This window comes from Acanthaster planci, linkage group LG04, assembly GCF_054643075.1.
Source record: "Acanthaster planci isolate LZ-2023a linkage group LG04, COTS_SCS, whole genome shotgun sequence".
NCBI classification, from domain to species: domain Eukaryota; kingdom Metazoa; phylum Echinodermata; class Asteroidea; order Valvatida; family Acanthasteridae; genus Acanthaster; species Acanthaster planci.
Window position 1 is genome coordinate 976,389 of NC_141780.1, and position 27,674 is coordinate 1,004,062.

General features: G+C 40.5%; 2 protein-coding genes across 11 annotated transcripts in view; one reads left to right on the forward strand and one right to left on the reverse strand.

Annotated features, from left to right (window-relative positions):
• pbrm1 (polybromo 1) overlaps positions 1 to 14,312 on the reverse strand; it is a 33,371-nt gene extending 19,059 nt beyond the window's left edge. For 5 of the 10 annotated variants that reach the window (XM_022240255.2, XM_022240259.2, XM_022240256.2 and 2 more), the window contains exons 1-22: positions 14,172 to 14,312; positions 13,026 to 13,169; positions 12,740 to 12,837; positions 11,660 to 11,807; positions 11,230 to 11,379; positions 10,104 to 10,274; positions 8,653 to 8,913; positions 8,172 to 8,350; positions 7,343 to 7,673; positions 6,970 to 7,134; positions 6,362 to 6,502; positions 5,625 to 5,756; positions 5,230 to 5,383; positions 4,703 to 4,929; positions 3,818 to 3,985; positions 3,065 to 3,309; positions 2,781 to 2,910; positions 2,163 to 2,321; positions 1,536 to 1,637; positions 1,186 to 1,253; positions 767 to 905; positions 187 to 366 (exon numbers count right to left, since the gene is read on the reverse strand). In XM_022240255.2, coding sequence (XP_022095947.2) covers positions 187 to 366; positions 767 to 905; positions 1,186 to 1,253; positions 1,536 to 1,637; positions 2,163 to 2,321; positions 2,781 to 2,910; positions 3,065 to 3,309; positions 3,818 to 3,985; positions 4,703 to 4,929; positions 5,230 to 5,383; positions 5,625 to 5,756; positions 6,362 to 6,502; positions 6,970 to 7,134; positions 7,343 to 7,673; positions 8,172 to 8,350; positions 8,653 to 8,913; positions 10,104 to 10,274; positions 11,230 to 11,379; positions 11,660 to 11,807; positions 12,740 to 12,837; positions 13,026 to 13,151 — 3,474 coding nt within the window. In that variant the 5' untranslated portion in view covers positions 13,152 to 13,169; positions 14,172 to 14,312. The other 5 variants (XM_022240252.2, XM_022240253.2, XM_022240257.2 and 2 more) reach the window with 5 other exon arrangements.
• A 138-nt stretch (positions 14,313 to 14,450) lies between these two features.
• On the forward strand, positions 14,451 to 27,433 carry LOC110982096 (guanine nucleotide-binding protein-like 3 homolog). Its single transcript, XM_022240261.2, has 15 exons — positions 14,451 to 14,685; positions 16,329 to 16,384; positions 16,613 to 16,753; positions 17,256 to 17,372; positions 17,754 to 17,982; positions 18,543 to 18,646; positions 19,254 to 19,398; positions 19,872 to 19,959; positions 21,018 to 21,129; positions 21,670 to 21,735; positions 22,054 to 22,196; positions 22,810 to 22,946; positions 23,539 to 23,822; positions 24,223 to 24,433; positions 24,868 to 27,433. The coding sequence occupies exons 1-15, from the start codon at positions 14,664 to 14,666 to the stop codon at positions 24,975 to 24,977; spliced, it is 1,965 nt and encodes a 654-aa protein (XP_022095953.2). The 5' UTR covers positions 14,451 to 14,663; the 3' UTR covers positions 24,978 to 27,433.
• Positions 27,434 to 27,674: the final 241 nt, after the last annotated feature.

Consider the following 27,674-nt stretch of genomic DNA (forward strand, 5'->3'; position numbering starts at 1 on the left):
TTTAGAAAAGTGAAATCTGGAAAAAAAACTCCCTGAACTCCTTATGATTTTAAAAAAAAAAAGGCCAAAAAAGCAGGCAGTTTTTTTTTTCAAACTGAAGATAGCTAACAACTTTTTCCATCTCTGAGTATTTCTGAGTATCTTGAGTGTCAGCACTCAAAGTAAAATCTCACGACTATTACTCACCTTAATCTTCTTGAATGCCTTGGCCTTGGCTGAGTAGCGAGACTCACACGTGTAGACATCTTCCTCATTAAAGCCTTCTGGCTTGTACTTGAAGTAATCCTTGACGGACATAACGTGACACTTGCCTACGACATGTTGGGAGATCTTCACCTTGTTGTAATAGTCACTCTTGAATACTTCCTGAAATGTGGTACAATGACATCGACAATGGCAGAAGACACAAAACATCCTTCAAAATATAACATGAGTTTTTATTCTTCCACAATGAAATTTTAACCTTTTCAGTGGTGAAAACATCAACAAAACATGTGGTTGGAAAGGTAAAACTTTTTTATAAGCAAATAAATGAAACATACACACCCCAAAGTGATATAATATTATTTATTAGAGTCCTGTGCTGAACAAATGTTTTGTGACAATATAAGGTCACTGTTTACAATATGATATATTCATTTTTTCCAAAGTTTTGAAATGGGTCAGAGTTTCTTGGTTAATCACTTTTCCTGTATTGATCTAAACTCCTTAATCGTACAATTCAGGTTAAGTTGATATTGGATTAAATTGTTGTGTTTGTGCATACTTTTTCAAGGAACTTGCGAGTGGCCAAATGGAACGTCTCATTGGGTCTTAGATACCAGTTGCCATGGAGCCAGCATTCTCCATCTGGATCGCTCCAAAGCTTCTCGATGCAAACAATGTGTAGCTTCAGATTCTTCTCGCTGGTATCCAAAAAAAAGAAACCAGTTAGACTTACGAATAGTGTTACTTTGTATTCTATGACTCAACTGATTGTGAATATAATTAATTTTGCCTTGACACAAATCTGGTGGAAGGAAATCGGGATAAGGGTGCATTTTCAAAAGTTGCGAAGTACAAAAACACGGAGCCAAAATCAATGACATGTTAATAATACTGGTTTGTAGAACTACAGGGCAAAGGGAGGAAAAATACTTGTCAACAGATAAAAGACTACTCCACTTGAAAAACAAAGATACTGACCTTGGCTCCACATAGACAAAGTCTCCAACTCGGTAAGTCTGTCCATTAACAATAAGGCCATTACTTGCCTGCAAAGACACAAATTGAAAATTTAGTTAAATTCAACATGACCTTCAGCATCCCAAAATGTTAATCTTGCTTCTAAAACCAAGACCTTTAATCTGAGAGACAGAATAATCGGAGAATAAGAAACCCTTCTACAGGGCAAAGGCATTAATCTAATTCAAATTAGAGACGGTTTTAAGGTTCAAGACTGTGCAATCAGACAATTCTCACCACACGGTTTCACAGTATCTCTAGTGAACCATCCTAACAGGGTACCAGTGCAAGATTGACAGTGTTAGCTCTACCTCTGTCTCATTCATCTCCTGGGCATCTTTCCCATCTCCTCCTGTCACATCCTGCTGAAGCTGTTTGGCTTCTTCTTCCTTCTTCTCTGCATCTTCTTTCATCTGTCAAATCGAAAGCAAATCAAAATTAACCACAATCAGTTTGAAATCATCATTCCTACACAGTCATAATGTTATTGCATCATCCACTGATTGGGCTCTGTCCGTAACTCTATTGACAGAAGTAAGGTTGAAAAATATTTAGTTTTTGGCTGAGACATATCAACTACTGCCCAAACTCACTGCCCCATGTTTTCCTGAGTGACAGCTGGCAAAATGCTGTCTCTGATAGCACACAGATTACATCACAGAGCATTAGGTACCTGATATTATAGAAGGGTTGTCATTTGACCCCTGACCTGCGTGCCAAAAGTGCCTTTACACCACCTGCTTGCATTTGTCAATTTAAACACGACAACTTGGCGTGTACAGACTGTGATCAATCCCTGGCATAGATGCTCTGAAAATATAAACTTCCAAGTATCACTGCAGGTAGCATCCACTTGGTGTCCAGAAATGGAGACAGCGGTAGTTTCAACCTTTTCGTTCTGTAGTTCTAGGTTAACTGACCACGAAGCTAAAACTAACCTCTTTAGGAAGTTTGTCCTTTTTCTGTTTCTCGATGTCATTTTGCATGTGTCGGTGAGTGTAGCTCAAGGCAGGAGACAGTAGAATCTCTCCGTTCTTGCATATCTCATCCCGGATGTTGATGAAGAATCTTTGCATCTCTATGGCATCTTCGTACACCTGCCAGAGTCCAAGGTAAGAACATCTATCAGGCTATCAATTGTCCATTTACATTTGTTCATGAATATGAGATTGAAAATGGATATTTCTTCCGTAAACACTGGACTAAAAATGGTGACGTGTAATTACTGGAATTTTTCACTCAAAATACAATTTCTTGAAATTGTGATGTCCTTGAAAACCAAGTAAGACTCTCTATCACAATCCAAATCAAAACCTTTTTACCTGAATATACTACTGATATCAATATTTCGCTGCTAAAAACTTTTCAATGGCATGATTTTTTGGAAAGAGAGATTGTTCCTATGTACAATGACATACAGGCTCCACATTTGGTACAATTCAAAGTACAAACTCAACTCTATCATGGTGAAACTTTTAACTACTTTACAGAATCAGCACAAACTTCAGTGACCAAAATTCCAGTTAGAAAACTCCAAATGTAAATCAGACACCAACCTGTGAGTCTGTCCGGCTCAAGTTACGAGCTCTTTCAAGGACTCCAAAGATATGATCTTGAAAGCAATCCAGACGGCGGTAGCAGCCTTTGTCAAGGTACCTCCTTAGGGTGTCTAAGTCCTTAGGTTTCCTGAAAACATAAACCACATGACTGATATTACCCTCAGGTCTACTGAATCACACCAAGAATGCAGTGTACTACCTCATATTTTGATATCTTAATTGGATTAAAAAAAGGACTAGAACAGTACTTGGGTTTAAAGTTAACGACATGGCTTGCTTACTGTTGGGACGGTTGAGGCTGTGTCTCTCCCTCCCCTGTGACTGCTAGCTCCTCCTTCACTGGGGGCACCTCCGACAGCGAATCGCTGAAGCACCTGCCTTCCTCGTCTTGGTGATTGGCCAATGAGACAAAGAGATTGGTCAGGATCTCCCGCACTGTGCTCTGGATGTCTGGCATCCCCGAGGTCTCGTCGCCCATCAGCTCTGACTTGGTTTGGAGGAGGACACGCTGAAGAGTCAGGGCATCCTGTCAGACAGGCAGACAAACAGACAAACCATGCACCATTACTGACTTCTGTACCAATTGGCAAATCCTGGGAAGGAAACTGGGAAGTATTTGTGTGACTTAGAAAAAATGTGGAAACTGAAAACTCCAAGCGAATAATTACTGGTTCAGGATTATCCAAAAATGCCCACATTTAAAAAATGAAGAAAACAAAATCTAGGGAATTTTTAACATTGGCATAAAAAAACAAGCTGCAGTATGCCTCACGTTGAAAAAAAAACAAGTAAATTAGCTACCAACGGACATACTCATGTGTGTATAATATTTCTGTCTCCATCAACACTCAGATGGGTTCGCATTAGTCAAAAATGCAGCACAATTTGTGTACATTCCGCTGAAAGTTGGTCATGCACATTCTGCATGATAAGCACCTGTAACTCAGCTTGCACATAACACATCATTCAATGGCTCATCTGATTTGCCCAACAGCTTGATTGACACTTCATGGGAGGAGTCCATGGCTTCGTACCTTGTAAATAAGGGAATCAGGTTCGTTGAACTTGCAAGCATTGTCAAACATGAGCAAGAAGTCGGTGACCATGTCGTCCAACTGTTCATACTGCTTGGCACTCAGACGCTGCTGAATCTTCTGCATGTCAATCGGCTTCTTGATCACTTGGTAGTACTCGGGGTATTCCTACGCAGCAAAAAATAGTTCCAATTAGGGTTGATGTTAAAAAGAGCATTTTTATTCACAGGGTATTTTCCTTTTTGCAAATGCTAACAGTTTTTACAGTTTTCACTATTTGGTTTGGAATTTGAGCAATGTGGACTTATGGCTATAACATCAGACATATATAACATGACAGGATCTTTTTGGTGGTTGAAAATTAATCAGTGAATATTAGTCTCAGAGTCCAAAGGGAAGGAACTTTGCCACAATTACTCCAATGGCTTCAGCAGTTCAAGTCTTTTCTTTCAAATTCAATATTCACGTAACGACAACAGTGGGCAACGTCTAATGGCCTTTGGTGATTCGAGAGAAGAACAACAGCTTTTGTTATGGCTGTTGTAATCCAAACGATTCAGGAGACTGCATACTTTGCTGCTGTTGGATTTCGTTGAAAGTCAGCAAGGAAAAAGAGAAAACGTAATAAAGTTTGGGCCAAAACACTGCCCTGATTGTAAGTAAATTAATCAACCTAGGATATTAGCAACCAACTCTTGGTTCCATTATTAGGAAAGAGCAGTTATAACAGAAACACTCCACTTGGGTCACATTGGAATCTGACTTACAGTCAACAGAATTTAGATTGTTGAAGTGTTTATAAGGCTCAGTCATGTGACACACAGCACTGCCATGCCCCCTAACATGGTTCCTCATGAAAACCCTCCATGATTTATAATGCCTTACATTTTTGGTTGGTAGTCTGATGAATGGGGCAGCTAGCTCCCTGCCATTGGAGTCTGTGTAGTCATAGATGGTTCCGTACAGGTCATTGAGTTTCTGCTCTAATGGAGTCATGCCGGCCATTGACCGAGGCCTCTTAGACGGGAGTCGCTTTGGTGGGTCCACGGGCGTGGTCTTGGTCTTGCTGGCACCCTTGCTGACCTCTGAAACACAAGAGACCATTGCTGGCACTGATTGGACAACCAGAATGGTGAGACCTTTGGTTATAAACTTGGGTTTTGATGCAAGGAACACTGCATCCAATCAATACAAGAGGCAACATCTGAAAGTAACTGAATCACAAACAAGCTTCTTCGGCGTGAAAACAAGGATTTTTAACTTCCAGAGAAATTCTATTTCCAAATCCAAAATTGATTTTTTCCACTGAACAACCACATGTACATTAATACAGGGCTGGATCTAGCTTTATCTCTGAACAATTCTTGTGGAGTAATATCAAAAGACTTTATTTTCAGGCTAAAGTTTGATACCTGTCACTGCGAAGCCTAGCTCGCGACACTTGTCTTTGAGGAGCCTCTCCAGAAAGTTGGCATCCTCATAGACCATTGATCCCTCTTCATTGTACTGTCTGGCATTGTTGAAGAGCAGGTCAAAATCACTCACCATCATTTCCTCTTGCACGTACTGAGGGCAAAATATTGCACACGGGATACAAAATCAATGGCTGTACCACTTTTTCATATACTGAAAATAGTTTCCACAATGTCACATCCACACAACAAACTTTCTACTTTGTTCAGATTTACTCTTTTTACCTTTTTTTTACTCCCTTAAAACGTATCCCTCGACCAGTTTGCTATTCTCCCACCTGTTTGTTTCCTGTCCCACCCCTTCTTGTCTAAGTCCCCCCCACCCACATCCTCACCTTATCCGTCTTGATGTTGATCTCAATGGTCTTCATGTCGATGGGCTCACTGATCACCTGGTAATAATCTGGATACAGCTTTTTGGATGGCTTTTCCATGAACAGTGTGATGGGGTACCGTCCATCCTTATCCTAACAGAGCAACAATGAAATAAATGAGTGTCAACAAGATTTTTTTAAGGGATACCTTCAAACTTTTCTACCAAAAGAAGGACAAAGTAAAGACATTTCCTCAAAATTTCTGCTAAAATCTGTCACCATTCAGAAAATCAGCAAGCTCTTTATTTTTTATTACTTTCAAGAGCATCGTATCAAACACAATGTCAAGTAACAGGTGGCTGGAATCTACCTTCCTAAATGCCTGAATCCTACAAAACCTCCTGGTGAATTTCAAAGGATATAGGAAGTTGAGATTGATCAAAATCCAGAAATACAAGTCAGCTAGTCAGGATTGTTTAGCCTGGCTTGTAAAGTGATAAATTTATGATACTTACTAGTATTTGAAAAAAGATACACACAAATATTTCAACGATTTCCCAAAACCAGATTATGAAGGTTCCTCTCAAATACTCTTTGAAAGTACCGAGTATGGTGGGCTTACAAAATATAACAGCTGTGGAAGACAAACACCCAATCAAATCATCAAGAAAACTACTGCACTCTAAGAGATGTATATCAAAATTTGACGATTTGAAATCAAATTTCTGACAACCTTGCCAGTGCTTGAGTTAACTGACCTGGTACTCCACTAGTGTGTCATACACTATTTGCATGCGCGCCTTCAAATCGGAGTCAACGTCTGTACACTTCTTGATGCTGCTCCTACGGCGTTTGCTGCTGCCTCGATCACTCTCCTCATCATCACTCTCGGTATCTCTCTGCCAAAACCAAAACAAAGAGGTCCAGCATCAGAAGGAGTAACTGGAGATGCAGGTGGAGTATTACTCCTAGCAGCACCCAAGGTGGATCAATTATACCCAAAGTGCTTCCCTGCAGGGTGTGAGGAAATGTGATCATGTGACCTCTTATGTGGCTCTTCATTTCACTACCACCGTCTGTCTGACTTTAGTATTGCCTGGACTTGCAATCAGATCAGGTCACATGGTTACCAGCTAAATAGCTTACAACATACAGTGTAGCTGACTGGTTCACAGCTTGATGAATTGATTTACTGCGTGATGATTTCTGGTTTCACCAAAATTACACTGGACACTCTGTGTTTGGCATAAGACAAGAAAAGTATGGACGTAACACGTTTTGGTGTTCTTATATGCTATTAGTTTTTTAAAAAAACCTGTGAATGGCTACTTTTTTCAGCCAATCATATTCTAGAGAAACAAGTCACCTTGGATTCCATTTTCTCCAACTCCTTGTATTTAGTATTCATCATCTTCTGCAATTTCTCGGCATCTTTGTAAAGTCTTGATGCTGGGAGATTGTAATGCTTAGCATTGTTGAAGATGAGATCCAAGTCTTGGGCTAGTTCAGCTAGGGATTCATATCTATCCATCTGCAGATTCACAACAAGAAAATCGGAATCACTGATAATGAAAATCATGCGGTGTTAAATGTAAGAGATAAATGTGAACCAAACGATGTCTGTAAATGAATATAACACCCATGTTTTGTTTTAATTCATTCCAGAGATGTGAAAGATTCCTCACAGTGTGAAAGAGTTAACAACCTGACCCCCTTAGGATAAAAAGAAACGGAGTTACCTTGAGTTTACTCCTGATCTTACACAGCGCCATGGGATGTTGGATCTCTTCATAGTAGTCTGGATACAAACGTTTGATGGGGAGTCTCATGAAGGGTTCTGACAGGAGCTGCCCCAGGGAGTTCTTGGCGTTGAGCACTGTGTTGAACAGCACATGCTTGGCGTCGCTGGAGTTGGCTAGGAAGTTTTCAGCCCCGGATTCCTCATCGTTCTCCTCGTACTGCATGGCACTCAGTGATTCATTGTCGTCTTCGTCTTCATCTGAGGGCAGGTTGGCTGCCACCTGGATGGCGGATTCTTTCTGCTCACCCCTGACAGGTGGTGCTCTCTTACTGCATCAGGAATAAACCAAACCAAGATTTATAATTCGTGATCTCAGACAGGTCACAGGCTTATTTTTAAATTCTGAAATTTTCTTTGTCAACAACAAGTTTCATTCTCCAGTAGCCCATCAAGCTACTCCATAGTAAACTTTCAAAACCATACTATTAACCCCTACATCAGTCGTTGAATATTAAAATTGTGAAATTTGCATGAACCCTAACCCTCACAAGTTTCTCTCTAAGGACCCTACTAATTCAGCAGAACGTGACACGGCTGAAATGAGAAACTCTTAACTGTGGCACTATACAGTAAACACTCTACAAACACCCTGTGAAGTCACACAAAGTTACACAATGTTCTCTTCCACGTGCGTTCCCAGCTAAACAACGACTTTTTACCACTGTGGCATTCTGTTGCATTTAACAAAGATGGGGTTGATTGCCTTTGAAATAAGAAACTCAAAGAGCCTGCAGTGGCGGACAATGAGGCATTTTCAATCAACTGACCTGGCCATCTCGCCCATCCTGATAGCTCTATCCAGCTCCTGTTTGGTGCTGGTGATCAGTTTCTTCAGCACCATGGCATCCTTGTAGACCTGGGATCCTGGCTCGTTGAATGTCTTGGCATTCTTGACCATTAGTAACAGGTCCTTCTCCAGGTCACTCAGGGAGGCGTAGCGACCAGACTAGAGTCAAAATGTCCAGGAAGAAAAAGAGAACAACAAATTACATACTTTGTACTTTGCAAATGCCCTCTGTACACAGTGCACCAGAAGACAAAAACTCTGACTTCACTGGTACCCGGCTACACTGGTATTACTCTTTCTGATACAGCAGACAATGAAGATCTACACAACAAAGACATACAGGAAGCAACTCCTGATGACAAATGTTGAAATGATAGAACCTGTGAGCCTACAAGACCACACACTCATCCATATTAAACTCATCTTAAAACATTCAACGATTATCAACTGCACCACAGTACCCGTATGTTCTTGGCGATCACTTTCATGTCAATGGGGTTCTTGATGATATCGTAGTAGTCAGGGAACTGGGACCTTGGCGGCAGCTTACGGAAGATCAGACTGATGTTCCTGTCGGTGTCTTCCTCTCGTTGGGCCATGACGGCTGTGAAGAGTTGCTCTAGGGGATCGCAAGGATTCTCCATGGCAAACTCACACTCCTTTAGCTCCTGGACCTCTTCTTCTTCTTCTTCCTGACCTTTGACCTCTTCCTGAGAAGGTTGCTGAGACATACGACAACACAGGTATACAGTGTAAAAAAAGGCACTAAGAAATTCATGTCATTCTCTTTCGATGACGAATGTCGCTTGGACTGACCAAACCTTGGGGCAGTTGGAACCACCGAGAGGTTACTTTAAAGAACCTTCTTTCAACACTGAAATGTTTGAAATTTGCAAACATCTTTATAAGGTTTACCTTTATAAAACCCCAAACAGGCTTTTTCTTTTTTTTGTGAGGGGTGTTAGTAATGGAATGTATTGGAGTCAACTCCCCCATCCTGTTCATGGGAAGAAATAAACACCTGCTGGATAGGAAAATTATGGTCTGGCAGTAAAACGTACACCATATTTGAGTGAGTACACACACGAACAACTTGATCAGATGAAGGAAAAATGTGGAAAAAGGGAAAATAGGAAATTCTGTCAAGCTTTCTTGTGACCAGAGGGTTAAGTTAAAACTAATGAATCAGAATTTGGCACGTGGTGATGAAAATGTTCAGTATTTGTAAAAGAAACTCAGAACCACCATGAAATGGGTAAACAAGAGAGAAAGTGGAGAAAAATTAACCAAAATAGATGGGCAGGGACGAGAGGATTTGAGAAGAAAAAGAATGGAACAGAAATGATGCTAATATTTGCATGAGTAGGATGGCATTATACAGAACATTCATTCATGCTGATGACATAACGTAATCTAAAGACACATGATTGCTTACACGTGACGTCAATGACTCAAGAAAACTGTTCAATTTACCAGTCTACCACAGTTTGCATGCATGTATCCTACACAACTACTGATGACCTAACACCTACTGATAATCCATCAGCAAGCTTGGATTTAACAAATCCGCAGAGCTCAGTGAAACACTAACCCGTCAGCTACACTGCTGCTGTTGAATTTGTTCAAATCAGTACGCTCTATGCTTTAAAATTATTCCAAGATTTCATTTAAAGAAAAAATTCCCTTGCTAATTTGCAAGGTACAGTACATGTAAGTTTTCAGTTAATTGCAAATGATCAAGTTGCTTCCAAAAAAAGAGGAAACTCTGTGTTCACCGGAGACATAACTACTCACTATTCTACAAAAATAAAGTGACCAGGATCTCGACAAAGATCTAACAAAGAGGAAAGTAATACTACAATGGATTAACAAATATCACGTTGGACATCATGCCACAAGACTCGTACACTACCTCATGTTTACATGGCAGCTCACTAGGTACGCTAGTGATTGAACAGTGAGCACGCAGGTGCCTGGCTGGTCCAATCAGGTCAGTGCTCGGACCTGATCCAACCTGCTGTCTGCAGCTAGCCACTGCAGTCACATCAGTCGGGTCCCTATCCGCAAACACTTCATATGACTGCTAGGAAAGAGTTAGTTACACAGACAGCTCACTGGCAGGCATGGACTTTGGAGAGTTAATGAGCAAAGGGTTTGCCCAAACAATAACTTACACGAAGGAGTTAATAATTGGTTACGGAATTCCTTCAGCATAGTCTTAATGTACTTCTGAAGAATTTGTAATGGCCCAGTTTTGCAACAAATCTGTGTATTGTAACAACGCTTTGGGGAATATGACCCATATGATTCCTCTTTGACATGAATATTGCATTGTTCTTATTGAAAACCTATCATATGATACTGTTCTGAAGTTCACGTATAAACCCAGATGATTAGAATCAATGGCAAAATACTCTACCTTGACCTTGTAACTCATTTATATAAATATTTGAAGATTTATGAAACAGGACAAAAAGAAACCCCTATTTCAAAACACTATCAGCGGCAGAAATGGACAAGTCTCAGGGAGACTTCCACAGGTTTAAAATCTAATACTGAGATACAGCAACACGGTTTCCATATACTATGATGCCTTCTACTGATTCTGTACCGCTAGGGTCAATGGAACGCCTAACTTTACCTCAGGTATCATTTAACCTGTAGGGTATGCAATCCACCACTAACCAACCACGGCAAACAGTGAACGTAGTTGGAAGTGAGAGGTGAGACTTTTCCCCAATCTCTGCTTCATCTCAGTTTTCGCTTTCATTTTGACCTTTACAAGTTTCAAAATTTACTGCATGAGCCCTAATGAATATTCCTCAAAGCTTGATCTCAGACAAGTGGATGTTGACGGAGTAGGCAATGGAGCAGAGCTGAGCTTGAGGTTCTCAACTCAGGAACCTAAATTCATGACACTGAAGTCTAAAACCAAAGGCCGAGATATAGCTGAGAATTGGGCAATGCCCAACCTCCTGTTGCATGGACTGAAGGCATCTTCTGATGTTTCAAATTGGGCTCATTCTATCCTATTATACCTCTTCTTCCTCCTTATCCAATCTAAACTCCCCAATCTCCTTCAAGTACTTGGTGTCATCTGTGGTTGGGTCATCATCTAGGAGACGGTGTTTGGTTCCAGCGAAGAGACGCCAGATATCACTCGCATCTTTGTACTCTTGGGAACTTTTCTATAAATTAACGATCAGACCTCTGCATGACCCCTGAAGTTCAAATTAGCCCAACTTTCATTAAAGTACTTATTATTTAATGGGAACTTACCTGACCCAACTTTATTTTGAAAACAAAATTTGATATGATTTTTAACAAATGCCAACAAATATAATTCTGTCACAGGCTGTGTTACCTTAAATCAGAACACTTTCAGTGTAACCTGTCTGCCTCAAAACTGACAAATGAAACAGAAATCCGATATTATGTAGGTACACCGTGACTGGCAGTATGGTTTACCTTATAATATGCCAATGCATTGTTGATCATCAGTTCGACATCTGTCTCCATCTGTTCCACTGTATCATACTCCTCCATCTTCATCCGCTGTTGAATTTTCAGCAGGTCAATGGGACTGCTCACCACATCATAGTACTCTGGTGCTCCTCTGGAAAACAAATAGCTACCATGGTCTATATAGTAATGGCATCATATCGGGAAGCATTCTTTATGCTATAAAGTTTATCCACAGTGCTTGTATAGAAGGTGTTAGCTGGTGAAATTTAAACATTAGCCAAAGTGTTAACTACATGTAGCTGCACATTTATGCAAGGATTCAACTTTATCCACCATGAGCAGAAGCACTCCTTCATTGGTTGAAAAGAGCCATGCCGACGGGGAGTGTTTATTTTGTTGGTAGCCATACAAAATTGTAACACTTGTATCTAATAGTTGTTTGTGAACCAGCGAAGTGCAGTTCCCACCAAAGGAGCCTCCACTTCTAGCAAAACTATACCCTCTCTGGGTCCCACTTGAGGTGGATTGTGCAGTGTAAAAAAAAATGTTTAACAAAATCCTTGGGCTGAGTCAATTCAAATTATTCACTATTCGAATATTTTGACGACCTTCAATTCGACCAAATACCCGAATATTCGGTCTTACTGACGAGCAGATTGTTGATACCAAATCAGTTGCAATAACGAACACAATCTACATTATAATCAGTATAACAGCTTCTCAGGTCTAGGAGTATCACTAGCCACGATTCAACAAGATTAAGAGACAAACAATACTTCTTGCCCTGTGGAAAATTTCTATTCCTTTTAAAATTTCAGTGAATAATTTACTTTTTCAATCGTGGTAAGATATCTGTCAGTTTTCTTTTGAAGGTGCTCCAAACAAGCCTCCATAGTGCAGTTTGTCTCATTTAAAACAAAAGAAAATTCTCCCTTCTTTTTCACGAATTTGCATTTAAATATTCAAATTTGGAAAATAATATTTGAATTCTCAATAATCGACCAAATATTCGGATATTTGGCACAGGCCTGCAAAATCCTGAGGACTATAGCTGAAGTTTTGTAAATGGAAGTTCCATTCTACCTTCGTTTCGGCACTCTAATCAGAGCTTCACACAGCAACCGGCCATCTTCAGTTTTATAGTTCCTGATAGTGTCATACAATTCTTGGATGATTTCCGCCTGTAGTAGATTAAAATATTAGCATGTAAGGAGGACTGGATATCATGGGGTGACCATTTCTTAAAGTGTCATTGGGGCCCACTACAGACTAGTGATGGATTTGGAGAGTTGGGAACAGTTCAGAGTAAAAATGTCATGTGACTTTAGGGTCAGGCGTCTTGAAAATAAGAGAAAAAGGCTGTACTCACTGGGTCTTGAGATTGCACTGACTTCTTCCTTCTTTTGACAGGAAAATGAAGAGTTGATGATGATGTTGATTCCTCCTCACACTCTTTGGCATCACTTGATGCTGCCGATCTCCGTCGCTTTGTCATGTTTGTGGTATGGTGATTCTATACCAATAGTGTCCGTGATCAAGAGAACAAACATTACCCTTTGAACTGTGGAGTTTGTCGTCCACTGAGCTCCCACACTCAACGGACGTCGAACCCCACAGTTATCAAATATGACAAATGTCAGAATGTGTTGTGAGACGAAGATACCAATAACTGCGAAGAGTGAGTATGAAGCCCTCCTGTCATGCATGTCGACTTTTTTTTATGTATGTATCTGCTCATCAACTCACAGATGCATGCGTATTATACAAGAAAAGTTTTCAAAATAACAAAGAAGTTTTAAAATGTTTTTAAGAAGAAGAAATCATCCTTAATTGTCTTTTTTTTAAGGGCACCAGTCACTCTACAACTTGAAAATGAACTGACCTGACTGGTCAAAGCGAGATGAATGAGGTACAAGTCATGATTTTGATTAGACAATACTAGAACATTACTATTCACGATCTTAGTCAAAGCATGCCATGGTCCATGACAAAAATTGGTGTTGTTGGAAGGGATTCTCTGAATTTTCCTTTACTGCCACTTGAGCTTTAAACTTCAATATTTGTGCATATATATCTTCATCCTAAATCAATAATGCAACACTTTGTCAGAAAGGGATAGCTTGAATTGGAATATGAAATAAAATGAAAACAGATTGACGTTTTGCAGGTACACTTCTCCCATAGGGTTGTGCATAAAATGTATTGCATGTTTGTCATCCAAACCCATAACGCATTGTGAACGTCGAAAAGGTATGTGTCAAGTGTATGAGGCATAAACTCGCATAAGGTTGAGAAATTTTCTATAGAAATTGGTCAACTATGGTCACAGTTGGGACTACAGACGTTTGGGGTTGGGGCGTAACAATCCCACGTTCTTGGGAGCACAGCGGACGACGAACCCCCCCCCCGCCTTATGCGTAGGCTCAGGCAGTAGTACTACTCGAGTAGCACTCTCTGCAAACGGTATTTAACTCATGTAGTCAGGAGCTAACGTTAGATCTAGAAACTACTTCACCTCAGCTGCAGAATTTGAAGTGGCCTTAACGTGTTTTCAATCTGGAGTTTCCCTCGGTATTTTACTATCGAGACGTTTTTGGAGAGCAACACCTGAGCACTAGACAAAGAACAGCATGAACGGGGCAGAACGAACGATCAAGAATTGTAATAGTCTGATACCCTCTCATTGGGAATGCAGATTACTTTAATTTATTGCTTCCTTGAGTCTAGGGACCGGATGTTAACCTTTTTCCCGGAATGTGTTTGTATTTTGTATGTGTAATTGAAAACCCCAGTTTCTTTTGGGTACGTGAACACATTGCACGTGTGGGTGAACTAGCTACGCGTATGAGCTCGACGGGCAATAGACTTCCCCGTTATTTGTCACTTTGCGTGGTTATAATCGCTGCAACTGAGTGACTTAACAACAGAGTAACTGTTTCTGTCTTGAACTGCGATCTGTGTCGTTTGTCTCCATTGTTTGATTCTCCACACCGCTCAAAAGAGAAACATGGTTAAAAAGGGGAGACCGCGTAAGTTTACTCATTCTACCTCCATCATCTGATCATGTCCATGCCACTTGCACATGTGTATTGGGGTCGTACTAATCAGCGTCAACACACCGTCAACACATTGAAAGTAACGTCAACACACCGTTAACACTTACATTTACAAAATGCATTGAAAACAGACGTATCGAACTCTAATGTATACGCTTGGGAATAATTTCTATTTAATCGAGTTTACATTTTACTACATTTCGAGGGAGTTTTTTCACACGAAAAATTGTCTCTGAGCAGCGCTGCCGTTCGCCGCCATCCTGCCTTCTCACGGCGTTTGGACCGTACCATGGTTTACTCTATAAAGGTGACCCCCTGTAGCGTAATGGTATGGTCCGTCTGACCGAGAGGAAACATGGCTACAGTGTTTTGTTGCTGTGCGGAGGGTGTTATTTTCGTGAAATAAAATGGCTTTTCCCCCCCAAATGTCGCCCACTGTTGTAAGCTAAATTGTATTTTATGCATTATATTGCTATCGAATTGCGTTTCTGTTAATTTAGAACGTGATTTGGGTGTGTTGACGCTACTGTCATGTGTTGACACGTGTTGACGTTAATTAGTACGACCGGTATATTGTAACTTAAGCTGTTAAGCACTGTTAGGTTAGTGGTTATTCCGAGTGGTAGAGTAACTTGGATCTGGGCCCTACAAATTGCCTTTTTAACACTTGGACATTAGCTTTATCGCTAATACTGCAAGAATGATTTTGCACAATAGTATAAAGGCATCATGGGAAGGTGAAAGGGGCAAACATTGCCTCTTTTCCCTTCCATGCCTTCCCACAATGCCTTTCCAGAACTGTCATGGTTGTGCAAAATCAGCCATGCGGTATTGGCGAGAAGGCTTATGATTGGGTGAAAGTAGGGTCCTAGTACCTTTCACAGGCTTTTGCTTCCATTTATTCATTTCACTCAAAATACCTCGTAGCCTACCCAAAATCAAATTCCTCCGAATTCACCTTCAAAAATGGTCTTTCAACTGTCTTATGCACCTAGCTTAGGATCAAGTGAGAATCAGAGATTCCAATAATGATGGTAAGGTTTACTCACATTTGAGAAGAAAAGAGAAATATTCCCTTTAAATCGGAAACTGTCTTGTTGTCAGGTGCAATGTCACCATCTTGTTTGAAATAGTGATTTAAACTGTATGTTAATGTTCTGGAGACGATTTCACGGCGCACTGGCCTGTAGCGAACCATTCACAAAAAGCATGCAGAAAAAATTCCAAGTGTTTCAAAGTAAACAACTTCATATTTTCCCTCTTAAATTGAACTTTTCTGGATGTATTTTTGCTTTCTGATGGCTAATAGGTCACTGTAGGGAATGATGACTGGCGTCCGTATATGGAACTGTTCCCCGATTAACCAATGACCAATGTTTGATTGATGGATAGTTATTCAAATTGGGAAATGGACAATATTAAAATCTGAAATATCCTCAGTCCCGTATTCATGGTCTTTTACCGTGGACAAACATTGAAACAAGTAAGATGCGTAGACATGTAGGTGTGTTAAATTTCAGAAATCTAAACATGAATATCTTGGCATTCATGGCATTTCCTTCAATTAAAGTAAATTCCCTTAATTTTACCTTTTTTCAAAATCATTCTTTTTGTAGGTAAGATGAAAAGCAAGCGTGTTCTTGCTAAGGTTCGATACAAAGTACAGAAAAAGGTGAGTTGATGAGCGGGAGACTTCTCCTTAACAGGTACCCTTAGGTACCCTTGTTGACCTTCAGTTGAAGAAACCCTATGTAATTATCTTTTTTTATTGGCCACCAGTCTTTTATTCAACAATGTGGACTTGCTAACAGAAGCAGTAGTTTTGTTGGATAATTTTGTGTGTGTGTGTGTGTGTCTATGCCTTGACTGATGACATAATAATTGTCAAATCTACTCACAGGTCAAAGAGCACCGACGGAAGCTGAGAAAAGAAGAAAAGAAAAAAGGAAACAAACAACGGCCTAAGAAGGATATCGGCATTCCCAACTTGGCTCCATTCAAGGAGAACATTTTAAAAGAGGCACAGGACCGCAAAGCAAAGGTAAGTGCAGCCACCTCAGCCAAAGATGGAAAATTAAGAACAAAATGTACTGAGCAACATGTGTCATGACAAAAGAAGTCTTACAATTTGTGTGCTACACCTTGTGTATACTTGTGTAATTGTTACTAGTTACTTGATTGGAAGGTGTGTTTGGTGAACATAGCACTGTGTCCATGTCTCTTGTGAGTTTCAGAGTTTCTGACATTACGTTCTGTCCATTGTCAGGAGAAGATGGATAGAGCACATTGTCTGAAGTGTTGAGTCCGTCAATTTTTGGACTTGTCAGGTCCTCTCTCACAAAAGAGATTGACATGATGTGCCACCACAGATCTTCCTTTCATTCTTCCCAATTTGTTTTCAAGTAACAGAACCTTGAACTTCACACTGAAATACAGACTTGATTTTTTGCCAACCTTAGAATTCCGTTGGGCTCTTTAGTTAACCACACCTATTTGCTTTGAGTAAGAACCAAAGGTTTGAACTACTTTGGGTTTTTTCCTAGGCTGAAGAAGAGAAGAAGAGGCAGAAAGATCGGCGTTTCCAAGAAGTCATGAAGCAGAGGAAGCTTGGTGATCTGCAAAAGAATGCCGAAAGGAGAGCTAAAGACTTTGAGAAGAAGGTAGACAGAGTTTAAGAAAGATACTTGTCAGTCATCTAAGTCATGACAGATAAGAGGAGTAAGAGAGGTCATTTCAAGTCCATCAGAAGTTCATTAACTCAGATCACAAATAGGTCATAAGTCAGTCATAAGCCAAATCACAGGTGAGTGGTAAGGCAGTCATAAGCCAAATCACAGGTGAGTGGTAAGGCAGTCATAAGCCAAATCACAGGTGAGTGGTAAGGCAGTCAAAAGCCAAATCACAGGTTAGTGGTAAGGCAGTCATAAGCCAAATCACAGGTCAGTTGTAAAGCAGTCATAAGCCAAATCTTAAGTGTGGACCTGTTTATGGAGAGCCCATTTTAGTGCCGGTACCTCGGTATTTCTTGGTTTAATTCCTAGCAAGCCCAGCGTGGATCTAAAGACACCTCCACCACACACAGTCTGCGAGACACTGAGACATCTCGAAAGACATATTACAAGGAATTCAAGAAAGTGCTTGAGGCATCAGATGTCGTCATACAGGTCCTTGACGCTCGCGATCCCATGGGATCTCGCTGCCCTCAGCTGGAACAAGCAGTCTTGTCAGCTGGAGTCAACAAGAAAATGGTTCTTCTCCTCAATAAAATTGGTAAAACATGGTATTCTTTGAAACATTGACAATGCTCACAGATTCTTTGATAGACAAGACGCCAAGCACTCCCACAATCTGTCAAATGCTATATGGGGTTTATATGAGTTTGATGGATTTGGAACAGGTTCTAACTGACCCCTGCTGGCTCACACAAGCTGCAAGGACCAAAATTCAGCATGTATTCAACAGATTTTTAGGAGCTTTTGGAAGCTTTCGCACTGAGGCCCTTTATATAGAATTTGGTAGGATCTTTGGTTAGTGCACAGTGACCTCTTCAGTCATGATGTGTAGGTTTGTTCAGGAAGTACAGAAGTACAAACACAAGTCGTGACTAAAGGAGATTTCGTGGCATGTAAAAAGGATGAGTGACGTAGTAATTTGAAATACAATCTATGTGATTCTCTTCATCCTGTTTATTTAAAAAATAATCCAATGAGACGTAAGGTATTGGAGTAGAATGAAGGATAGTGACTGAAAGTAGGACTGGGACCAACCTGCATGTTGGGAAGAATTTTAGAAAAACACATTTAAGAGATGTAATTCTGTTCATCTTGTAGATCTGGTACCCAGTGAGAATGTGGAGAAATGGTTGAAGCATCTTAGGAATGAATTCCCGACTGTTGCATTCAAGGCCTCAACACAGCTACAGAGACACAACTTGGTAAGCAGGCTGACCGTTTGTGTGTTTGGATGAATTGTACATTCAAGATAAGATTCTTTTGACAGGCATTTCTGCTCATTGCACGTGGTTTTGTAGTAGCTATCACTTCCCAACAACTTGAGACAGGTGCTTGTTGTCAAGTTTGTTGCCATGGCAACTCAAAATTCTCTGATGAGAACATTCAACTTGCTGAATTCTGATTCAACTGCTGATTCAACTTGAACATTGTCCTTGGGTCCTGCCACTGTTGACATGAGCCAATCAATGCGTATAGTTGATCTGTGCTTCATAGCCTGTCTTGATAACATCAACAGTTACTTGAAGGAGTTCATGATATCTACTCGGATTTCAGCTGGCAAATGGTGTCAGAATTCTGCATTTAATTCTAAGTGCTCAGGCGGGCAACTTCTCGGATGAGCTAATTGCCTGGTTTTTCACTTCAGATTCATCCCATTGAAAATTGAAAAAATACAAAATCTATTAAAAATTGGAATTTCCATGTTTTTCTTCAAAGTCCATGTTGCATACCTGAGTATTGTAATTAGAAAGTACAATTGATCTAATTGGTATTAAATCCAACTTGAATTATGAGATGATTGTCTTGCAGTCACAAAGCAAGGTTCCAGTCAGACTGTCCACTAAGGACTTGTTGCAGTCGAGTCGTTGCCTTGGTGCTGAAACACTCATGAAACTACTCAACAACTACTGTAGGAATGCTGACATCAAAACAGCCATCACTGTTGGAATAGTTGGTACGTAAGCTCAAATGGAAGAGAATCTTTCTTTTTGTCTGCCATGAACGCATCTTTAACAATGATTCGTGCTTCTAGTGTAAAAGCTCATTCTTCTCTGTTGCTCAACTCACAGCACGAAATGTACAAAATTTCGCAAAAGAAAAAATTGACTTTTCAAACTCAAATCTAAGGGCAAAATATAGAGGGCTGCTTTCAACAAGTTGTCCGCACACTTGTGGGACCCACTATCACAATTTTTTGTCTCTTTCGGAAGACAAAAAAGATCCCCAAAAGACAAAATGGCAGTTTCCGGACACTTAGTACAGAATGTCATTAAAAGATACAAATTGAACCTGTGGCTGGTGTACTCTGCCAAAATACGTGAACCAGTTCTTACAGCAAGCAATCCCTAATATGCCATTGGTACACCAGCAGGCCATCAGTAATACACTGACTAACATTGTTTTTGCTTTCTTGTGTGTCGTTCAAAGGTTTTCCCAATGTCGGCAAGAGTAGTGTCATCAATAGCTTGAAGCGAGTCAAGGCTTGTAGTGTGGGATCACAGCCAGGAGTAACAAAGTACGTGGATCCAGCCCGTAGCCAGAAAGGACCTAGGGAGGGGTTTCTGGGGGGGACTAATAACTCATGCACTGATTTTAAAAAGTAGGGGAAGGCGAAAGACTTACGCCCCAGATTTAGGTCCATTGCCAGTCCCATTAACACAGGGTGGACAGAAAAAATAGAACACTAGGGTCCTCCTCATGTAAACAATGACTACTCCTTTATCCAGAAAAGGCAGGACTTGCAATTTGTCAAAAACAAAACCAATTGACTGGATGTTCTTCCCGTACCAAATTCGTGTTGTTGTCTTATTTAGTTTGTCATAATTACCGCTTTTGTTACTTTCATTTTTTGCTTTGAAGGGTTGGGAACTTGAATCCTTAGAACTGAGAGGTCTAAATTCTTGTTGGTCTGCGTGGACCATTCTCACTTGGTCAGCCAAGTTTAATAAATCAGTGTTCCTTTGACAACCACTGGTCATTTTGCCTGGTAACCCATGCATAAAATGTATCCCAGGTAGCAACCAAAATCATCCAATGGTTGACATATGATGAACTTGGCCACTGTAACTCTTTCTACCAGTTGAGAGTTCTTTACTAATGGTGAAATGTGACATTTCAATGACTGTGAGGTAATTGCGTTAGGATCTAGAGCATATTGTGCCTTTTTGGTAGATTTGAAAAAGTATAGACTTTCCGCACGAAGTTTTCTATATCATCTACACCTGGAGTAGATATCACCATGTTAATTGATATCCACCTTGAGCAGAACCACCCCTTCAAGGGTTGAAAAGAGCCATCTTGGTCCGGAGTGCTCATTTTGTTGGTAGCGATGCAAACATAATGCGTGCATTTCATAGCCATTTGTGAACCAGCAAAGTGCAGTTCTTACCAAAGGAGCCTAAATTGCGCCCTCTCTTGGTCTAGTTAGGGACTCATTAGTGGTTATTATTCTTTGATTAGTTCCTCAAAATGGCTGCTATATGAGACTTACTGATTCTTGAGTAGGCCTGTTCATTTTAGAACTTGTATTTCCCTGTCTTTGAGTTCAGTGTCCTTCATTCAATTTTTTCACAGAGCAAAGCAAGAGGTCCAGCTGGCTAAAAATATCAAGCTTTTAGATAGTCCTGGTGTCGTCATGGCAACAACAAATAGTGAAGTTACCATGGTGTTGCGCAACTGTATCAAGGTGAAAGATAGGATTCATCCCACTTTTGAGAAACCTTAAACCCCTCCTGTGGTGTGTTAGTGGTAACCACTTAAGCACATAGCCACAAACCCCAAATTGGACAAGTTTCCTATCAGAAATTATTGTCAGGATGTTGAGAGTGTTATTCAGTGCACATCAACCGTAAGCAAGGCATTGCTGGAGATTTAAAGAGCATCCCTTAGGAAACAGTAGCCAATGTAGCCATTGCTTGTAGCCATTGTTTGGCATGCACAAGGGCTTATCCATTACGAATACAGGGCGAGGGTTCCCCTCGTTTTCACTGTTTCCTCAGAATGGTGCAATTTACATTCAGAATTTGCATCTTGGCATGAACAGAAAAAAGCCCTTTTAAGCTTGTTATAGTTGAGCTCTGAAGAAAAATGACACTGCGTTCGATATGGATGCTTCCGTATTTATTTGAACAGATGAAATCAGGGAAAATATGTTTTCCTTAGAGGTGCTCTTTAATGTAGAATCCTAAGTGTCTGCTGAGTTAAATCTGGTGCTTTTGAATTCCAGGTTGCAGCACTTGATGATCCTGTTTCACCGGTAGAGGCAATTCTCAAGAGATGTAACAAGCAGCAGGTGATAAAAACTTACGGGGAATTCACTCGGTCAATTTAATATGAGTAGCAGTGCTGTAAGACATGGCTCAAATGTGCTCGCTCTTCAGTCTTGAGTTTGTAAAACTGTTCACATAGCAGCAGGCAGACTTATTGGCAAGTGAAAGTAGTTTGCATAGAAGCAGAACATTTGAATTTGCAAATAATTTGTCAGAGCAAATCACCACTACTCAAAGAGTCAGTCGTCTGCCAACCAAGTATCAAGTCATTCATTTCAACCAGAGCTGCTTTTATTAGACAAATACTTTGTCAGTTTTCTTCAATTCCTCCACTTCTGTAGATCATGTTGCACTACACGATTCCAGACTTCAGTGATGTCAACGAATTCTTGTCGCTACTAGCCAAACGGCAAGGAAGATTGAAGAAAGGCGGAGTGCCTGACGTTAACAAGGCTGCTAGAAGGATGCTCATGGACTGGAACAGGTCTGGGGCAGATCTGAAAAGGAATAAACCAACGTCAAATTTCTATAGGAAATCCCTCGCCAGTTTCCATTTTGAGATGTTGCTCCTCTCTGATTCAATTTTTGAAGTATTAGTGGGCCTTTTTTTCTGAGAGATTGTGAACAAGAGCCCTCTATAGCTTGCGTAGTTTGGGCTCAAGCATTTTTTCTATCGGCATTTTAGTTGTCTGGCCATTTGATCATTTAGAGTGCTAACCCATTCCCCATTCACACAAAGTTAAACATCCATATGGGACTTTGTGCACAGAGGCTGTTGGATTTTTTCTGAGGTATGCCAAACCCAATGCAAAAGCCAGCTGTCTGGGCCTACCAGACCTATCCCCACAGAATTAAACACTTTACTACTGTTTAATTCTCTGTGGTTGGGGAAGGTTAGGGTTAAGGAAAATCTGCTCTTTACTGGCTCAGTGTTGGTAGTTGATACATTTTGGATCCTGAAAACACGTTCTTGTGTTTCCATTTAGCAAATGGTTTCAGTAGCATTTCTTCAATCCTAAAGAGTAACTGTTGTGATTGTTCCAAATAAGGAGACAGCTCTCCATGCCTACATTTTCTCTAATATCTTGTGTTGTTAGTGGACGGATAGCATTCTACACACATCCGCCAGAGCAGCACAGTTTACCTGCACACATTGATGCCAAGATCTTGTCTGAGATGGGTAAAGCATTTGACATCGGTTCTCTTGAGAAGGAAGACAAGGAGATGTTAGGAGGTAAACATTTTGATCCATTTCAGCTGTCTGTACAAGACCCAAATTTCAATTTGTGCAATTTTTATTTCCTTACTCTTTGGAACTTTAGAACTTTAAGTACAAGAATTGTCCAACTTCACAAGAAATGTATTTCATGAGCTGGGATGTTGTTGTGGGGAAAAGGGCTTGGAGTTTAGGCTTTTTTCTGGCATCTGTGGTTTGCCTCAAAAAATAGTCTCACTGGATTGTGGATCGTGAAATTTTTAGAAAGGCATTTTAATGTACTGTTAACTGTTTTAAATGTTGATGGACTTTAGGGCTGAGATGAATCTTGGACTTTTACAATGAAATCTGAAAATGTCGATCTCAGCAACAGATTTCTCCACAAAGGCCGAAATCATAAAAATATTTATGTGTAATTTACTAAATATTATGTGTATTGCTTTCCAAGAGCTCTCCAAAAACGTTTATCAGCTTGCCCAGGTAGGACATGCACCCCTGACTTCCTGTTTACTAGTGTAGATGTTTCAGCCACTCAACAACCTACTTTGTGGGACTAGTTCAAATCTTATATTAGGGGACTTATTTTTGCCGTTGTCTGTACCCTGGATAGTCTTACCACCAGTCCGACCGAGCAAGACAATACTTGTTGAGTCTGCTGGACTGACAATGGGTGCGACCGAGGAAGAGATTGAGAAAAGTTTGAGCAAAGAGACACACATGGAAGAGGAACAGGATGATGAAGATATTGATGCTGAGGAGGACATTGACGATGAAGATGACGACATCGACGATGAAGATGATGTCATCGATGAGGAGGAGGGGGAGGAGCTTGAGGAGGGGGAGGATTGGGAAGACATGGAGGAAGCTGAAGATCAGCAGAAAGAAGAGTCTGAGGTAAGAATAAGCCATGAACCATGGTAGCATGAGCCATCAGTTATGCGCAGTAACCGTTGAGGGCGCTATGTGGACTATCTGTGTTGGCATATTCCAGAGAGGAGCTTTGCAGCTTCAAATTACACATACCCAAGGAACATAGTAAGCTTCACTTTTTATCTGAGTTTATTGTGTGTCCTCTGAAAAGGGTAAATGGTAGTGTTTTAATATCATGTCAAATTTGTGATGAGAAGAATTTTAAAAATTTGTTTGAATGTTTACATTGTGAATGTAGAAAAGAACTTTACAATGGTAATTACTGCGATACAAAAATATCCATAACCTTGTTGGATTTCGATGCAACCAGAATTATAGCAGTTTGTAACATGTAACTCCATACCCACTTGACATTCTGAAATAGTTGGATGATGTCACGGTCTCATTGGAATCAAAGACACCTAGTCAGACATCCAGTAAGAGTGATATGTCAAAGGTCACAAGGTCAGCTAGGTCAAACAGGGCTGCCATTATCCCCAGCAAAGTTGAGAAGGCAGTAGCTCCTGGCAATGACCAACAGAATAAATCCAAAAAGAAGGAATTCAAACAGATACTGAAGAAGAGGAAAAGATCTGGTGAGTTGACTACTGTCTGTCTAAATAAGTTGCTTGAATGTAAAGGACTAGAATCATGCTTCTCGTTTTTTAATTCTTGAGGCTGAAAAAAAAAGCTCTTTGAAAACCTGTATTTGACAGGTTGAAAGAATGATGCTAGTATTCTAAGACTTTAAGGACTTACCCAGCAATGGAGTTTAAGTCCTAAATCCCAATGCGTTCTTGCTTGGAATATTTGGAAATCCACCCAAATCCAGCATTGTATTTCAGACCTTCGTCCTGTGCTCTTGTGTGTTAAAGTGCAGCTGCAATGAATTTTCCTTAGATGCAATTTTTCTGCAACTTTTTACACTTCTCTAATGAATAAACACTCTCTTACAGCTTTCCAGTATTTCTACTACATTTTTAAAGGCATCATTAATAACTCTGACAGTTCCCTCTCATATTCTCAACAGATAAACTGGCTACTAACCTATCCAACGAACTCACTCAGGCTATGGACTTTTTGGGCAGCTCTGGTAGCGGGAATGATGAGATGTACGACTTTAACAAACACTTTGTCTAGATGGCGGGCTAGTGTTCCAGCTCAGAGGCCGATTCATGTTGTACACATCACCAACATTTCACAGGTGTGAGGGAAGTTTCTCTGATACACTCCAAAGATCATCCTTCTCTGAGCTCTTGGGAGACTCTAACGATTGGTAGATTAAACTGGATGTAATTCAGGCCATAAAGAAACTTTCAAAAGAGTGAATTAACCTTCAAACTGACATAGTGTTCATTGTGCCCTGGAAATTATATCAAAGTCTTGATTTTGAAGTTGATTTAATTATATAAAAAAAAACATTAAATGCTTTAAAAATGCCCCAAATCTCCCAAATGCTTGAGCTCAGAACTGAACTTGCTACATCTTCTTGATTTAGTTTTAGGCTCATTCAAAGTATTCTTCATACAATAACGACATAACCACATTGCATACATAAATATGAATCATGGAAAACATGAACTTTGTACATGTATTCTTTTGAGAACTGCGTAACCAAACTCTCCCCCTCCATCCAAAACGGGAAGAAGGCAGAGAAAAGTGAAATTATAAAGTGCATCTCTCATGAAAGACTCACAGCACATTTGCCCTGTCCATGAGGCATTTCTTAAATATATATTAATATTTATAGAAATGTTCGATTCTGCATCGATGAACAAATCTGATACACACGTTTTGCACTCAACTCAAACTTGTTTTTTTAAACAACTTTTGTAAAACACAATTAAAAAGCAGAATGAATTCTCTGGAATTTACAATTTGTTAGAATTATACTTATATACATACGTATACATACTAGAACTCGATGGTACTTCTCGACCGCTAAATATGGCAGTACAAAAGGCATTCAATCTTCATAAACAACTTGTTTTTCTCGAGGATGGTGGTTTGTGGGCAATAAATAACTTGAACAATAATTAACTTGGTTATTTTGTCAAGTCTGGAATATTGTTGTCAATAAACATCAAAGTGAGAACTTTTTGGCATTATGAAATCTGAACTGTGCTACAGTGGGGGGGCACTCGAAGTTGATAGTCGTAGGACGGACCTGTCATTTGACATTTCTGAGCTGCATACAGATTTTGCAAGCAAATGGTGTCTTAAAAGTCGTTAAGTCAGTGCATGTCCTTGTACCATGGGACAAGACTACATCGTGATTGTGAGAGGCGACTTTGTTGCAACCTTAAGAATCAAATCGCTTCTGAAAGTCCATTCACTTTGACCATATGTAGAAGAAAATAAAGACCCGTGCTGCGACGGTCAATGAAATCTGTTTACATTTACTAGAACGACTTGAAGTCAAGTCTAGCCTGGTGTTTACGGCTTTATCAAGAACGAACCACGCTCGGAACACGTGATAGCCAGCGGCTTAGTCAAATTACGGATTTAGAGAAAGTTGATCGATCGATGACAGGCATTGACATGGGGCCAATGCAAGGACATCTGTCTAAACTTTTGCTCCCCCATCAACAAAGGCCGACATGTCGACAAAGTCGATGGGATCCGGTTTTATGAGAGTTCCATGTATGGAAAAATTACAGATCCGGGAACATTGCTGGAGGCATTGCATTTAAAACAGTCTGCGTGGAGCTTTTGTTAGGGGAAACCGAGTGCATGGTTTTGGAGAGGAAAGGGTAGACATTTCTGAAGTAATTGATTTGGCAATGGATTTTAACCAGAGGCATGTACATACATGTATGCATGCAAAAGAAAAAAAGGCAATTAATATCCCAAAGTTGAAAAGATTCATTTCGTCTGTAAAGGCAAGCACGAAATGAATGTGAGACACTGCTGCTTTCTTTCTTGTTTTTCCAATTTTTTCCGTGGATCCACTTTCTAATTAACAATCAAAAAGGCCTCAAAAATGAGGACTACAGTCACAGTGCATTATGCATCTACATGTAGCCTAAATTGTGAGCAGTACATGTACTAGCTAAGTCCATTATTCAGCAAATTTCTTCAGCCCCTCCAGTCTCCATTTAACACATTGGTCAATCAGTCCTACTTTTTCCTTATAGACCATTAATCCTCCATAAATACCAGCCCAATCATCACGCCATCTGTCGTGTCTCGTTGTCATCATAGACTAGCCTTTGGGTCAATAATGAGGCAGTGGATCTGTTCGTGTGTGCTGCCGGCGCGGCGGCAGCTCAAAGCCTGCGTGATATGTTGGTTGTTCTGTTATGGAACTTTCCGTCTGTGTCCTAGACATGACCCCACGGCTTGACAACCCCCCTCCACCCACCCGCAGTCGTCACAGTTGACAAGTGACCTGTACTTTGTGCCGAGTCACGCATAAACGCACCGGGGACTAACGTAGTCGGTAATAACCTGCCGGCCGGTGTTTTCAGTTTGAGGGAGATTGAGGTTGCGTGCAGACCCTTGAGCCGATCGCAGAACCTGAAATTTACTTGGACGCAATTGAGTAACCCTTCATGAGATTACCGTCTCGTTTTTTTGTGTCGATAGGTTCAAAATATAACGAGTAAACCTCAACCATTTTGACGGAAGCGACATTTTCTGAAAGCTGTGTGTGCCCAGTTATTTCCTCGGCCTGCACAGAGATTGGTCTTGCTATGTACTTAACGCGACGCTGGACCATTCCGTGTGAAGTAGCTGGAATAGGCCTATTTGGAGTTACAGGGAGCGACAAGGGATGAGAGTTGAGCGATTCCTTGTTTCCTGAGGAAGATGCATTTATCTCGGAGACGTAACTTG

Excerpts from the sequence above, each read along its gene's own strand:
- LOC110982096 (XM_022240261.2), top strand. The coding sequence starts at position 14,664 with ATGGTTAAAAAGGGGAGACCGC. Across the intron at positions 14,686-16,328 it reads GGTTAAAAAGGGGAGACCGC|GTAAGATGAAAAGCAAGCGT; the intron begins GTAAGTTTACTC and ends TTCTTTTTGTAG. Across the intron at positions 24,434-24,867 it reads GAAGAAGAGGAAAAGATCTG|ATAAACTGGCTACTAACCTA; the intron begins GTGAGTTGACTA and ends TATTCTCAACAG.